The 13,055-nt window shown below is 58.4% G+C and overlaps 1 protein-coding gene across 1 annotated transcript in view; it reads left to right on the forward strand.

Moving 5' to 3' along the window:
- The window catches only part of SDK1 (sidekick cell adhesion molecule 1), a 513,921-nt gene that overhangs the window by 410,081 nt on the left and 90,785 nt on the right, over positions 1-13,055 (forward strand). Inside the window, exons 20-21 of the mRNA XM_045284375.1 lie at positions 181-372; positions 4,484-4,605. Coding sequence (XP_045140310.1) covers positions 181-372; positions 4,484-4,605 — 314 coding nt within the window. The remainder of the gene's footprint in view (positions 1-180; positions 373-4,483; positions 4,606-13,055) is intronic.

Here is a 13,055-nt window from a genome sequence, read left to right on the forward strand (position 1 = left end):
GCATTCCCATGGGAGCTCTGGGGTGGTCAGGGCTCTGAATGACCCGGGTGGGCCTAACCCTCCTTCGGCTCGGCAGGCTGGCTCCCTGCTGCAGGCCACCTCTGGGAGCTGGGCCCACAGCATCCAGCCCACGCTGACTGAGGAGCGTCCACCCTTGCTGATGGCCCCTTTGGCTTGCAGGCTACCAGCTCTCCTGGGAGGTGTATGGGAGCAACCAGTCCCGACTGACGCAGGCCCTCAACAGCTCCACCCACGAGTACAAGATCACCGGGCTGTCCTCCCTCACCACCTACACCATCGAGGTGGCTGCCGTCACCGCTGTGGGCACTGGACTGGCCACCTCGTCCACCATCTCCTCGGGCGTCCCCCCAGGTCAGTGCCACCATCGATTCTCAGGGTGAAATGATTCCTGGCCGCTGAGGCTCCCGGGCACCTGAAAAGAAGGCATTAGCTTACTGCCAAGCACCTGACTCTTAAGTGTTCCACTGCAAATGGGCAGGGGGCCGTTTGGCCCTGCCTCCCGGGGTGCAGTGGGGAAAAGTCCTGGCCATCCACTCCTGTAAGGCTGGCAGCCTAGAAAACCCAGGCCCCAACATGAGTCGGAATGGACTCACAGGCAGAAGGTTCCGGATTTGGCTTCATGCTCTTCCCACCAGCGAGTAGACTGGGGAGGAGTGGGGGTGGGTTGGAGGACAGGAGGGGAGCCAAGGCCTCAAAGTGCTGACACACCAAATGTGTCCGGCATTTCCCACCCTTGCTGTTACCCATTGGCGTCCAGTCGATGCTGACTCACCGCGACCCTGTTGGACAGAGTGAAGCTGCCCCTGTGGGTTTCTGAGGCAGACAGCCTCCGCTTTCTCCCGAGGAGCGGCTGCTGGTTTCAAACCACCCATCTTTGCGTTAGCAGCCATGTTCTGAGCAGGTGTGGGCCTCCAGGACGCCTCCCTGCCTTTCTAGCAAAGCACAGATTGGGGGCTTCCCAGGAGTCATGGCCGCCCTTCTTCTTGTCTTCTCTCTGGGGAGAGTGAGCTGGAGAAGGTTTGTATCCCGACGAGGAGTAGAGACTGGGAAAGCCCAGCGTCGTGCGGCCAAGCCACAAAGACCGGGTCAGCGAGACAGCGCCAGGCAAAGTGGGGCGGGGGTGGAGGCCAGGGGAGAAGCGGAAGAGAGAACGAACGCTGGGGGTCGCAGGAGGGCAGGGAGGAGCCCGAGGGGGCACAGCAGGCTGGGGGTTGGGCTGCCTGTGCTTCAGACCCACTAGCTACCCATCCTGGTGAGCTGGCCAGCCAGCAGGTCCGGCTCCAGGCTTGGGGCGAGAAGGAGCTGCTGCCGCTGCAGTGAGTGTCCTGCGGGGCCCCTTCCCCCTGATTGTAGAGCTGGCATTGAAAGTACACCTGTTATTCTAAGTCACGCATAGATGCCCAAGAGCACCCCGAGATGCTGTGGGGGCCACCGGCTCAGCACCCACCTCCATGGAAGCTGCCCGTCTCGTTGGCACCTAGGACCCCTCTATTCGCCTGGTTGGGTCTTTGAGAAAGGAGGTGGTTGCAGCTGTAGAGTCTGTGAGAGGAGCCCGGGTGGCACCGTGGGTTATGTGTCTGGGCTGCTCACCACAAGGTCAGAAGTTTGAACTCACCCACTGCTCCTCGGGAGAAAGACGAGGCTGTCTGCTCCTGTAACATCTCCAGGCTGAGCACCCCGCCAGGGCAGTTCTACCCTGTCCTGATGGCAGGGAGTTTGTTTCTTGTTAGCATCACGCACGGCTACCCTGAATGAGTAGAGCCCACCCCCCACGGGCTCCCAGGCTGACATCTTTCAGGAGCAAAGTGCCAGGCCTCTCTCCCGTGGTGCAGCTGGTGGGGGTTCAGACCACCCACCTTTCAGCCAGCAGCCAAGCACTTAACCACTGTGGCCCAACCGTGGACGCCAACCCAGCAGCCCTTGTGAGGATGGTGTGGACCTAGTGGCGTTTTGTTCGGTTGCACACGGGCCACTATGAGTCAGAACTGAACAGCAGTCACCGGACTGCCCCTGTCCACTTCGGTCTCCACCCACCCCACTCCCCATGCCCCCGAGAACGGGGGGCAGAAGCGGAAGCCCGACAAGGCAGACGCAGCATAGAGTCCGAACATTAGAAGCCCCCAAAGGTGCGGGGTGCCCACCACTAGTGCCTTCGTCCTGCAGGTCTGAGCTTTGGTGAGCTGAGGCTTGGTGGTCCTTACGGTGGAGTGTGGAACAGGAGAAGTAGGGATCAGGGGAGGAGGACTCACTTGCTAAACAACAGGTAGAGGAGGTGACTCCTACCCAAGGTGACACCCACGTACGTGCCTCACATTAAAACGGCGCTCCATCAGCGGCTGGCTTTTTTTTCCGTACATCAACCACCAGGCTTATCTTCCGAGGCACCCCCAGTGTGGACCCTAACCTCCAATGCCCGTCAGATTTACAGTCCAGCTCCTTTACCACCATGTAAGTCCTCCCGGGGTGTAAATCATCCACTAGCCAGCCACGGGCCAGCAGGAGGGCCCTGGCCTCACGCGGTCCCATGAACAAGTCTCTCCAGGTGACCCCCACACAGCTGCCCCCTCTTCCCTCCAGGGCCCTGGTCCCTGCACAGGGGCAGGTGGAGAGCCAGCTGTGGGCCCGCCCCCGCAGCTAACTCAGCGGGTGTGTTATCTGCACATGGAAGGACTTCGAGCAGGCTGGACGCCTGTGCTGCGGAACCGGTGCCTGAAGGCAATCCATCATTATCGTCTTTAATGCCTTTGAGAAATAAGTGTTCCCTGCTTTTTTTTAAGGAAGAGAGTGCTTTGACTGAACGCTTCATCTCAGGATGGCGCAGGACCCTGCAGGGTTGGGGCAGCCCCTGTGAGCAGCTCAGAGCTGATTCCACAGCACCTAGCCAGGACCCCGAAGCCAGACTCACTGCCCAGGACTCAAATCTGCCCCACAGCGACCCCGTAGGGCAGGGTGGGACTGCCCCTGGGGGTTTCCTGGAGGAATGTGATTCACTTGAATCTTTGAGCTGATAGACAAGGAGCCCTGGTGGGACGGCAGTTAAGCGCTCGGCAGAGGCCCAAATGGTCGGTGGTTCGAACCCACCAGCCCCTCTTAGGCCGGAGACAGCTGGCTTCCTTCCAGACTGTGGCTGTGGTTCCCTGGGGCCAGCTCATGGGGACCACGCGGACAGTCCACACAGCGTGGCCAGTCCTGCGCCATCCTCATGCACGCCAGGCTTAGCCCCCGGCTGCAGCCTCAGGGTCAGTTCGTCTCCCTGAGGACCTTCCTCTGTTCTGCTGGCCCTGTCCTTTAACCAGGTCCTGCTCCAGGGACGGTCCCTCCTGGTGACCTGTCCGAAGGTCAAGTCTTGGTTTCTCAAGAGTATCTCGGCTATACTTTCTCCAAGGCAGATTCCCCGGCCTTTCTGGCTGCCCACAGTCCAGTCCAGAGGCTTCCCCGCACCGGCATTCAGAGTTGGCCGAGCTTATTCAATGTCCGGCCCTGCAGAGCTCGCAGCCCCCGGGACAGGCCGCCTCTTGCCCACAGGGTGGCTGTGAATCAGAATCAAGTTGGCCACAGCGGGGTTTCATTTGGACAGAGATAGGAGGGGTCTTGGTAGCCTAACACTTTAGCACTTGGCTGCGGACTTAAGGTAGTAGGTTTGACACCCCTGACCCCGGAGCCGCTCAGTTAAAGAAGAGAACTCCTGTCGATCTGCCCCCACTCCCACCCCCCTGAAGCTGTCAGCCTGGGAACACTGTGGGCGCTTCATGTCTGTCTCACGGGTCTCTGGGAGGTCCCATTGGCTCAGTGACCCCCGGCAGCACCAACGTGTTCAGAGATGAATGAGACAGGACAAGGCGGGGTGGGGGTGGGGTGCCACAGGAATAATCCCACCCCCCACATCCCCCTTCCAGGAACCCTGGTAGCACAGTGGTTTTGCATTGCGCTGTGATCCCCGAGGTCAGCAATTCAAAACCACCATCACGACTCAGAAGAAAGACAGGCCCTCCTACTCCCGTCCCCAGTCGCAGCCCCAGTTCTGCCCTGTCTTGCAGGGTGGCTGAGAGTCAGCACCTGCTCTGTAGCAGTGGCTCGGGTTTGGCTTGGCCCCACCTCTTCAGAGCCATGACAGCTCAGCGGGGCAGACCCTGCCCCAGAGAGGTTCCCCCGTGGGTGCCCGTTGTTTGGTTTGATAGACCAGCCTGATGTGGAGTTAATTCCGACTCGGCTGACCGCCTGGGACGAAGCAGAACCGCCCCCTGTGGGCCTGTGAGGTGTAAGCCTTTATGGGAGCAGACAGCCTGGTCTTTCTCCCTCAGGATGGCTGAGCCGCAACCCGACACTTAACCCGCTGCACCCCCAGGGGCTCCCTTCCTTCCTCCACCCCCCACCCCACTTCAACAGGCAAGTTCAGGCACCTCCGGAGTAGCGGCTGAGTGTCAGCCTCTGCCCCCTACCCCATGCCCCCATCTCTCTCCAGAGCTTCCCGGCGCCCCCTCCAACCTGGTCATCTCCAACATCAGCCCACGCTCGGCCACCCTCCAGTTCCGGCCCGGCTATGACGGGAAGACGGCCATCTCCAGGTGGATCGTAGAGGGACAGGTGCGTGTCCTTCTGGGTTGGGGATGTGGGGTGCCCGGAAAGCTCTGCCTGGGCCAGGGCTGGGCCACCTGAGAAGGGTCTGGGCAGGCTGATTGATCAACAGGTGAGGCCAACCTAGGGGGGCAGGCCCCCATGTGGTGCACAGGGTTGATTGCTCCAGGGGCCACCGAGAAGGTTGGTGGTGGGGACAGCCACCCCCAGGAAGAAAGGCCTGGGGACTGACTTCTATTGAGCGCCTGCTGCTCGGCCTCGCTTTGCAGAGGAGGCAACGAGACTGTGGAGCCATTGTCTTCTCCCAGGGCCCCGGCCCCAGGGGTCTCGTGTGTACCCAGGGCCCCGCAGCGCCCAGCCATGTTGAGCTCACACTTCTCTCGTCGGTTCTGCGACGGTTTTCTGTGGGGAAAAAATCCAAGTCGTCTGTTTGCAGGGACTGTTTGGTTTCCCCCTTTGAAGTCTTTATCCGTGGCCTCCACGCCGTTGCCCTTCCGGTGGTTTATTTTATCGCTTTATTGGGAGGGACCCTCTTGGATCATATTGACTGGAGCCGGGAGAGATGACAATCTTTGTTTTTTATTACGAGCTTTAAAGAAATCCTTTCAAGGTCTTATCTTCAAGTATGGCATTTGCTACATGCGCAGTAGACTCTGTCCTTCTTCACCCCACTCCCCCAGCAGCCAGCACATACAGCCTGTAGGGGGTTAAGGCAATTTCTTTCTGATCCTGCTTTTGATGGGAGCTTTTTTAAAAATCATAAATAAGTTTAAGTTTATCCGATCTTTTTTATTTTGCACTGTGTCTGTTATTGTTTGCATCTATTGAGTTTGAAAAATAATTTGATGTAATTCAATGTAAGATTTTAAATATTTTCTTTCGTTCAAAAAATAATGTGATGTCGTTAGACTCATCAATGATTTTAATGATTTCTTGCTGTTACTGCAGCTGTTGAACAATAGGTTCAGCATTGGACTGCCAACCACGAGGTGGGGAGTTCAAATCCACCAGAGGAGGCTGTCTGTTTCAGTACTAAGCATGGGCTTGGAAACCCTGTGGGCAGTCCTGCTCAGTCCTGCAAGGTGACCGTGGGGAGGAGTGAACCTGATAGCAGGGGATCTGGTTTGTTTGGGTACTGAGTCCTCCCAATGGTTTTGTTCTCCCTCCGCCTGTCCATGAGAAGGCTCCTGCTCTCCGATGCTCCCCCATTCAGGGTCCTGAGTTGAGCACTCTGGTCACAACATGGCAATGGGTTCTTGAATCCATCTTTGTGGGTGAACCCAGTCCTGTGTGCGTGTGGGTTTGGCGTGGTGGCTTAATCCCAGTGGTGCTCTGACCTCACCGATCGTCATGAACAAAGGCTCAATGGAACCTGTGACTCTCGCCCCTATGCAGCACCTGTCTCTGTGGCCGAGAGTGGGACCATCTGAGCACCCGCAGAGAGGGAGCTGACTTCAGCACCACTTCCGGTCCACTAAACCAGAGTGTCTGGGGTCTGCTACGATTGTGGCTCCTGCCGTGCAGTGGTTACACCTTGGGCTGTGATCCGCATGGGCAGCAGCTCAAAAACACCAGCAGGTTCCACAAGAGCAAGACTGGGCTTTCTACTCCTGTGAACAGTTAGTCTCGGAAACCCACAAGAGTCAGCGTGGACTCCGTGGCAGGGAGTTCGGTTTGGGTTTTCCTGTCCCTGAAGGGATCGGCTCAAGATGCAGCCTCGCCCCTCAGAGTGCCTCCCGCCTCGCTCGCGGCTCTCTGTTGTTGCTAGGTGCTGTCCTGTCCGTTGCAACCAGTCCTGGCCTCACAGTGGTTGCTGCGTTTGAGCCCATCCTTGCAGCCACCGTGTCAGCCCATCGCATGGAGGGCCTTCCCCTTTCAGTCCCGATCCTTCCACTTTCCCAAGCACGGAGCCCCTCTCCCGGAACGGTCCCTCCTGGCAACACGTCCAGAGTACATGAGGCGAAGTCTTCCTGGGGCTGAGGAGTCACAACACGTAGGATGATTACCTCATAGCACACAAAATGGACCACAGCTCTGCGTTGGTCCACACCTAGTCTGAGGGGTGCACAGCTCCATCTAGGCGTCTTGGTTATCATTTCTTCCTCCCAAGAAACCCAGTTAGAGCTGAGGTTTCTCTGCCCTGTTCCTGGCTCCATCTGGCCCTAGAGTGTGCCCGGCAGGTAGAAAGTAGGATAGCAGAGTCAGTAGTTACATAGGTGGGGGCAGAAATGCCTTCACCTGTGGGTTACGGGCTGGGACTGTGAATCCTGTGTCCCTGCAGGTGAGAACGGGGTTTTCCGTCTCGTGCTCTGCAGACTCCAGCACTGTGGGGGTGGTCTTTGGCCTCTGAGAGGTGCCGAGAACAGACGAGGCAGGGAGAGACACACCAAGCTCACTGCCATCTAGTCGGTTCCGGCTCAGCGACCCTGTAAGACAGAGCAGAACTGACTCTGTGTTTCCAAGGCTCCAACAGCCTCATCTTCCTCCCATGGAGCAGCGAGTGAATTTGAACCACCCACCACAGAGTTAGCAACTGGATGCTTATCACACTGCACCCCTGGAACAAACTTGACTGCCATGGACTGAGTCGGATTTGACCCACAGGGACCCTCAAGGACAGGGTGGAACAGCCCCCCGTGGGTTTCTGAGGCTGCAACTCTTTGCGGGAGGGGGCAGCCTCACTGTATCTCCTGGGAACTCCTTCGGAAAGATCGCTTTTTCCTAAAGGCTCCCTGTTACCTCTACCGGTGGAGAGAAATCCTAGCACGATCCTGCCTCTCGCTGGCCGAGGTCACGGGCCAAACATGTTTTTTTATTATTTTTTTAATCCATGTCATCACTTCAGACTCTGAGGCTGGGAATGTCTGCTGCTAATTACATGCCCTCGGCTCTCATTAAGCATGCAGGTGATCATCTTCCTTGTCAGAAGCCCCAGTGTTGGAGTCACCTTTCATTCTCATAATAGGAAGAGAGAGGGGCATGATTTCCGAGTCGCCGGGCTCTCTCGGGCACGGGAGAGCTGTCATCGGCGCTAATGGCCCCGTCAATAAGGCTTGGTCACCTGCGTAAATGCGTGCAGACAGGCATCATCTTTTGTCCCACTGTAATCGCCTCACCTGGCTATTTAGGTGCTACTGTGATAAGTGAGAGTGAAATAGACATTCAAGGCTTGTGTGTGTGGGGGGGGGGGTGGACCCTCACATCGTGTACTGTTGGCGTGATTGCCTGTAATAGCCCCCTTCCAGCGACGTTTCCGCTCTGTCTTCAGGGAAGATGATTGCTTTGAAGTGGCTCCCTTAAGTTCATTAGTGACTTAGACCCCTTCTAGGCCGGCTGATGGGACTTTTTAAAGAGCCACCCCCCCTGAGAAGACAGGCCGGCCGAGAGAGTGGCAGCTTGTGTGGCACCCAGGGCAGCATCAAGCAGGGCCCCTTTCCAGAAAGAGAAGTCAGCGGGTGCTGGGATCCCAGCTCTCAGGCCAGGAGCTCCTGCTCCTCCCCGGTCCGCTCCTCAGTTCGGTCCCACTTCCCCCAGCTCCTCAGCTCGGGTGTATTTTGATGGTGCTTGTTGCCGGGTTTAGATCTGCCTCTGCATCTCATGCTTCTAAACCAGGGGTAGGGGACCTTGTTTCTGCCACGTGTACAGCATCCTTCGAGGGCCGCACCAGTCAAACGAGCCCTGGTGGCACTCTGGGTTGCACAAGGTCAGCTGTTTGAAACCAGCCAGTGCTCCGAGGGGGCCAGATGAGGTTGTCTGCTCCTGTCAAGAGTGACAGTCTCGGAAACGAGGGGAGGCGGGGGTGCAGTCTGACCCTGTCCTGTCGGTATTGATGGCAGTGAGCTTGGGTCCCTTCTGCGAGGGCAGGAATGGCTGAGATGTCAGCCATCACCCGTGGCCTCCTGGACCGTACACGGCCCACCCTCTGGACACTCCCCACCCAGATTCGATCGTCCTGAGGTTTGGTTTTGTCTTTTGAAAAAAACTCATCCGGATACCCATCCTGCCCAACATTTTTTTTAAACATCTACTGTTTTTACAGGCTCTAGTAGGCCAAGTAGTATACTACATACTAGACAAGGATGGACACCCCTTCACCCCGTCCCCTAACAGAGAAGGACAATGCACGGCTGTTGTCCAGCCAGACTCCAGCCTGTGGCGACGCTGTGTGTGTGGAGCGGACGAGCCCAGGGCAGCGAGGCAGACAGGGAGTCCTCTCAGGGCAGTGACTGGTGGGTTCTCGTGGGCTGCCCAGGGGTGGGGCCTCAGTGAGGGCAGCCATCCTAGGTCTGCCCTATGGGTACCCTGAGGTCATAAGGGGCTCCCAGAGAAGCCCTTCACGGCAAGGGGGGTGCATGGGATTACAGCACAGTGGCCTCAGTGAGGCCCCTCCATCTGGACAGGGTCGGCAAGTGGCCCCCGGCTCCCTGAGTCTGTGTGTTAGCGGGTGGCAGGAGGCAATTCCAGGGGACACACTGGGGCAGTGTCAGTGTGCCGAATAGTACGTTGGGCATGCAGGAGAGAGGATTGGGGGGGGCGCAGGCAGGACTGGCTAGTGGAGGGGACGCTGAGGGGATAGCAGAGAGGCTGGACTGGGCTCCACAGAGCGTGGGCAGAGCTAGGTGGTGAGGCTGTTGGAGGGTGGGTCTTCTGCGTCTGGGTTGAAAGCAGAGGCCCAGGTCAGACCCGAGGGAACTTTGCAGGGGAGGCAAAAACCATGGCCTGTCAGGGCACTGAGGCCCAAAAAGCCGAGCTTGGAGATGCAGGGACATGCCAGAAGAGCCATGCCACAGCCCCCCAAAAGCACCAAGCACCTCCAGAAGGACAGGCAGCAGGAGGGACACAGCCTGAGAGCGTCCAGCTTGGTGTGGCTTTAGGCATAAGGTGACCAGATGTCCCACTTTGGGCGGGACAGTCTGCTTTTTGGCGTTTTAAAAAAGTCCCGATTTGGGGGAAGAATGCACGACAAGCTAGGGAACGATCTATTTGGTCCATAGAGACCAAGTTTTTCATCAAGAACCCCCCCCTACAATGGTGTCCCGCTTTAAATCTGGTCACCTTTACTTTAGGGAGGACCCATCAAGGCCCCGCCCACCAGCTCTGATCCTCAGGTCCGGGCAGGATAGGGCTCAGCTCCGGGCTTCAGGAACACCAGCTCTTTAACCTGCGAGTCCCTTCCTGCTGTGGAGCCGCCCTGGGCGGCCCTCTGTCCCCCCACTCCCCACCGCCCACCCCCCAGCGGCCTCTCAGGAGGAACAGAGGTTGCTTGTCCGGAAGATGCTTCGCCGGCAGGTTTTCCTGCTGAGTCTGGTGTTTCCGTGGAGTTGGCAGGCATCCCAGGCAGCTCTGTCTCTCGGAGGGCCTTTCCTCCTCCTCTGCTGTGGATAAAGGCCCGCGCGCGCATGTCCCCACGCCACCACCACCCCCACCCCCACCACCCATCGTAGCATCCTTCCTCGGCAGTCACCTCCTAGGCTCCAGTTTGCCCTCCACAGCTGGCCCCTGACCTCTTGGTCAGCCGTTGAGGACCTGCAGGCCCGGAACCCACACCTCTCCACAGATCCCACCCCTGATCATGCACATGGCAGCGTTGGCAGGGTCCAGGGCTCCAGCACTGAAAGCGATCCCGGGGCCCCATTCCTTCAGGGATCCTAAGGATTTTCTGCTGCTGTGGAGCCGCTCCTGCGTCCACGCTGTGTGGTCAAGTGCTGTTTGTCAGCTTCCCGGCGGGGCGGGGTGTGACCTGTCGGGTGGTGGTCCTGGTGCACTCTGTGTCCGGCTCTTCATTAGCAAGCTGCTGGCTCTTTCTGGAATGTTCTGTCGCGCCACCTTTGAGGCCTCAGGGAACAGCCAGCTGACGTGAAAGGCATTCAGCCGCTGGCCCTGGTATCTTTAGAGGCGCTCTGAGCCCTCTGAGGGGGGAGAAAGGTCTCCAGCAGAGGGTGGGGAGCAAAGCTATCATTCTTACTGGCTCCATGGTAGTTTGCTTCTGGGATGCAGTCAGAGATCGCCCTCCTCCCATGCCGTCAGGGTGGTTAGTGCCGCCTGCACGGTCCCCGCCGCCAGCGAGTCCAGTCCAGCTCTCAGGCACCCCACTTGAGCGCACACTCACACTCACCCTGCCGGCTCAATTCGACACACAGCGGCCTCAAGGACAGATCAGAACTGCTCCAAGCCTGGAAATCTTAGTAGGAAGCCTCATCTCTCTCCCTCGGAGTGGCTGACCTTGAAGTCAGTGGCCAGCATGTCGCCCTCTGCACCATCAGGGCTCCAGCCACCCTAAGGATGGAGTGAAATGGCCTCCCGGGCTTTCTAAGTCTGTAAATCTGTACACAAGCCGACACCTTATTTTTCTCCCGCGGGGCAGCTGGTGGTTTTGAACCACCAACCTTGCAGTTAGCAGCCCAGTGCTGAACTGCTCCACCGCCAGAGAAGGCAGTGCAGGGTCATGTCTGAGAGTAACAGCATACCCTGTGATACCGAAGGAAGACCCTCCTCCTTAGAGGGGGTCATTTGTCCTCTGGGGGATAAGGTAGAGAGGTGGTGTTCTGTTGCCCCTTCACTCCCTCCTCGTCATGGACCTGGTAGCATGGCCATTCAGCACTCGGTTGCCAGTCTCCCCACTGGCGGTTCAAATGTACTCTGAGGCTCCACGGGACAAAGACCCGGGATTGTGCTCCCCTAAAGCTGCTGCCGTAGAACCCTTCTGAGCCAGGTCTGCTCCGTCCCATGGGGTCACCGCCAGTTGAAAATTGACTTAGCGACGTGCAGCAGCCACCGTGTCCCCAGGCCTTTGCCGATGGAGCGGCAAGCTCAGTGGACTCAGGGTAACCAGGCAAGTCTGCCGTTGCTCAGGCTCGGCATGCCTCCTGGTGTGCCCCTCACTCTGGGCGGCATGCCCAGCATTCCCTGTCCTGCTCAGGGTGGCATGCCCAGCACTCCCTGTTCTACTCAGGGCTCGGCATGTGTGTGTGCGGAGAGCCGTCCTTGCCATTTGGTGAGACAGAGCCCGCAGTCTCAGGTCCTCGGATCCTCCAGGCCCTGTTTGCCCACTCTACAGCCCCCCCCCCCATTGCTGAGAGAGAGCTGCCTCCAAGGGGCCCAGGGGGTGCTGCATAGGCAGATGGATGAGTGCGGAGTCCGGGGAGCCGCAAGCCTGGCAGACGAATGCTTCTGGGCTGGGCGGTCTGTATCGATCCAGGCGGGAGGTGAGGGTGAGCCAGCCAGGCCCGCATCCCTCAGTCTTGTAGCTTCTTGCCTGGGGGGCTGACAGAGTGTGGGGGGTTGAGCGGTGGAGGCACAGACGGTGGGGCAGGGAGAGAGCCGATGCTTCACCAAGGTGAACTGGCATCCAGGGTGAAGCCTCGGGCACTCGGGGGAGGGAGGGGGCCACTCCCATCTGTTTCCCTTCCCCCAAGCTGAGCCGGGGCCAGGAAATGAATCACACCAGCATCTGCAGTCCCTGCCACTGCTGCCCACAGCTTGTGCTGGCCAGGGTCCACTCCACCAATGGACGATGGCCCCGACACCCATCTTTAGAATCTGAAAACACAACAACAAAATCTTGCAAAAACAAGGACGTCCCCTGGAGGACTGTGGTGCGACGGACCCAAACCATGGTCTTTTCAACTAGCTCCTGTGCCTGCAGCAACTGAGCCGTTCTGACTCATGACCTTACAGGACAGGTGGGAACTGCCCCTGTGTGTTTCCAAGATGGCAAATCTTTACCGGAGTCGGAAGCCTCATCTTTCTCCTGTGGAGGGAACGGCCAATGGTTTTGAAGCGCTGGCTTCGAGGCGATCAGCCCAGCGAGGCGCGTACTACATCACCAGGGTTTGGAGATAGCATGGCTAGGGTCGGGCACACACCTTAGTCCTCTCAGCCGCACCTGCGCTCTGCAACCCCGGAGAGAGGCCTGTGCCGCTCCTATGCCAATGCACTTCCTCTTTGGTCCCTTGACCGCTGCTGCCGGGTGCACTGATCGGAGAGCCCAGCTAGATGCCATCCTTGGCCCCGTCGTCACTCTGGTTTACCATGGCGCGTGCTGGTCCACTTGTGAAGGCTGTGGTTCTTCTCTTGAGCTGTCACCCACACTGAAGACTGCCACCCTCCGTCTCCATCAGCAAGGCCGCCAAGTCGCCTCACTGTCGGCAAGCAAGGCCGTGCCGTCTGCCCACACGGGCTGTCCATAGCCCCTCCAGTCTCGACGCCACCTTCTTCTGCAGCACACACATGGAATGCGTGTGACGAAAGGGTAGGCGAGGTTTCTGGGGTCGGTGGCACCTCGGTTCTCGGCTCTGCACAATGGAAGAAGTCACGCCCAAGGCCGTTTTGGCACCCAGTGTGTTTTTAAGAAGGACAGGACACGTTTCGGGTTGTACAGTCTCAATGGGGTTCACAACTGGGCCCCAGAAATCACGTGGAAAAGAGCGCCCATGCGTGCAGATCTTAGAAGGGGGCGC

This window comes from Echinops telfairi, unplaced genomic scaffold (genome assembly GCF_000313985.2).
Source record: "Echinops telfairi isolate 266 unplaced genomic scaffold, ASM31398v2 ScPeMD7_5;HRSCAF=22, whole genome shotgun sequence".
Classification (NCBI taxonomy): domain Eukaryota; kingdom Metazoa; phylum Chordata; class Mammalia; order Afrosoricida; family Tenrecidae; genus Echinops; species Echinops telfairi.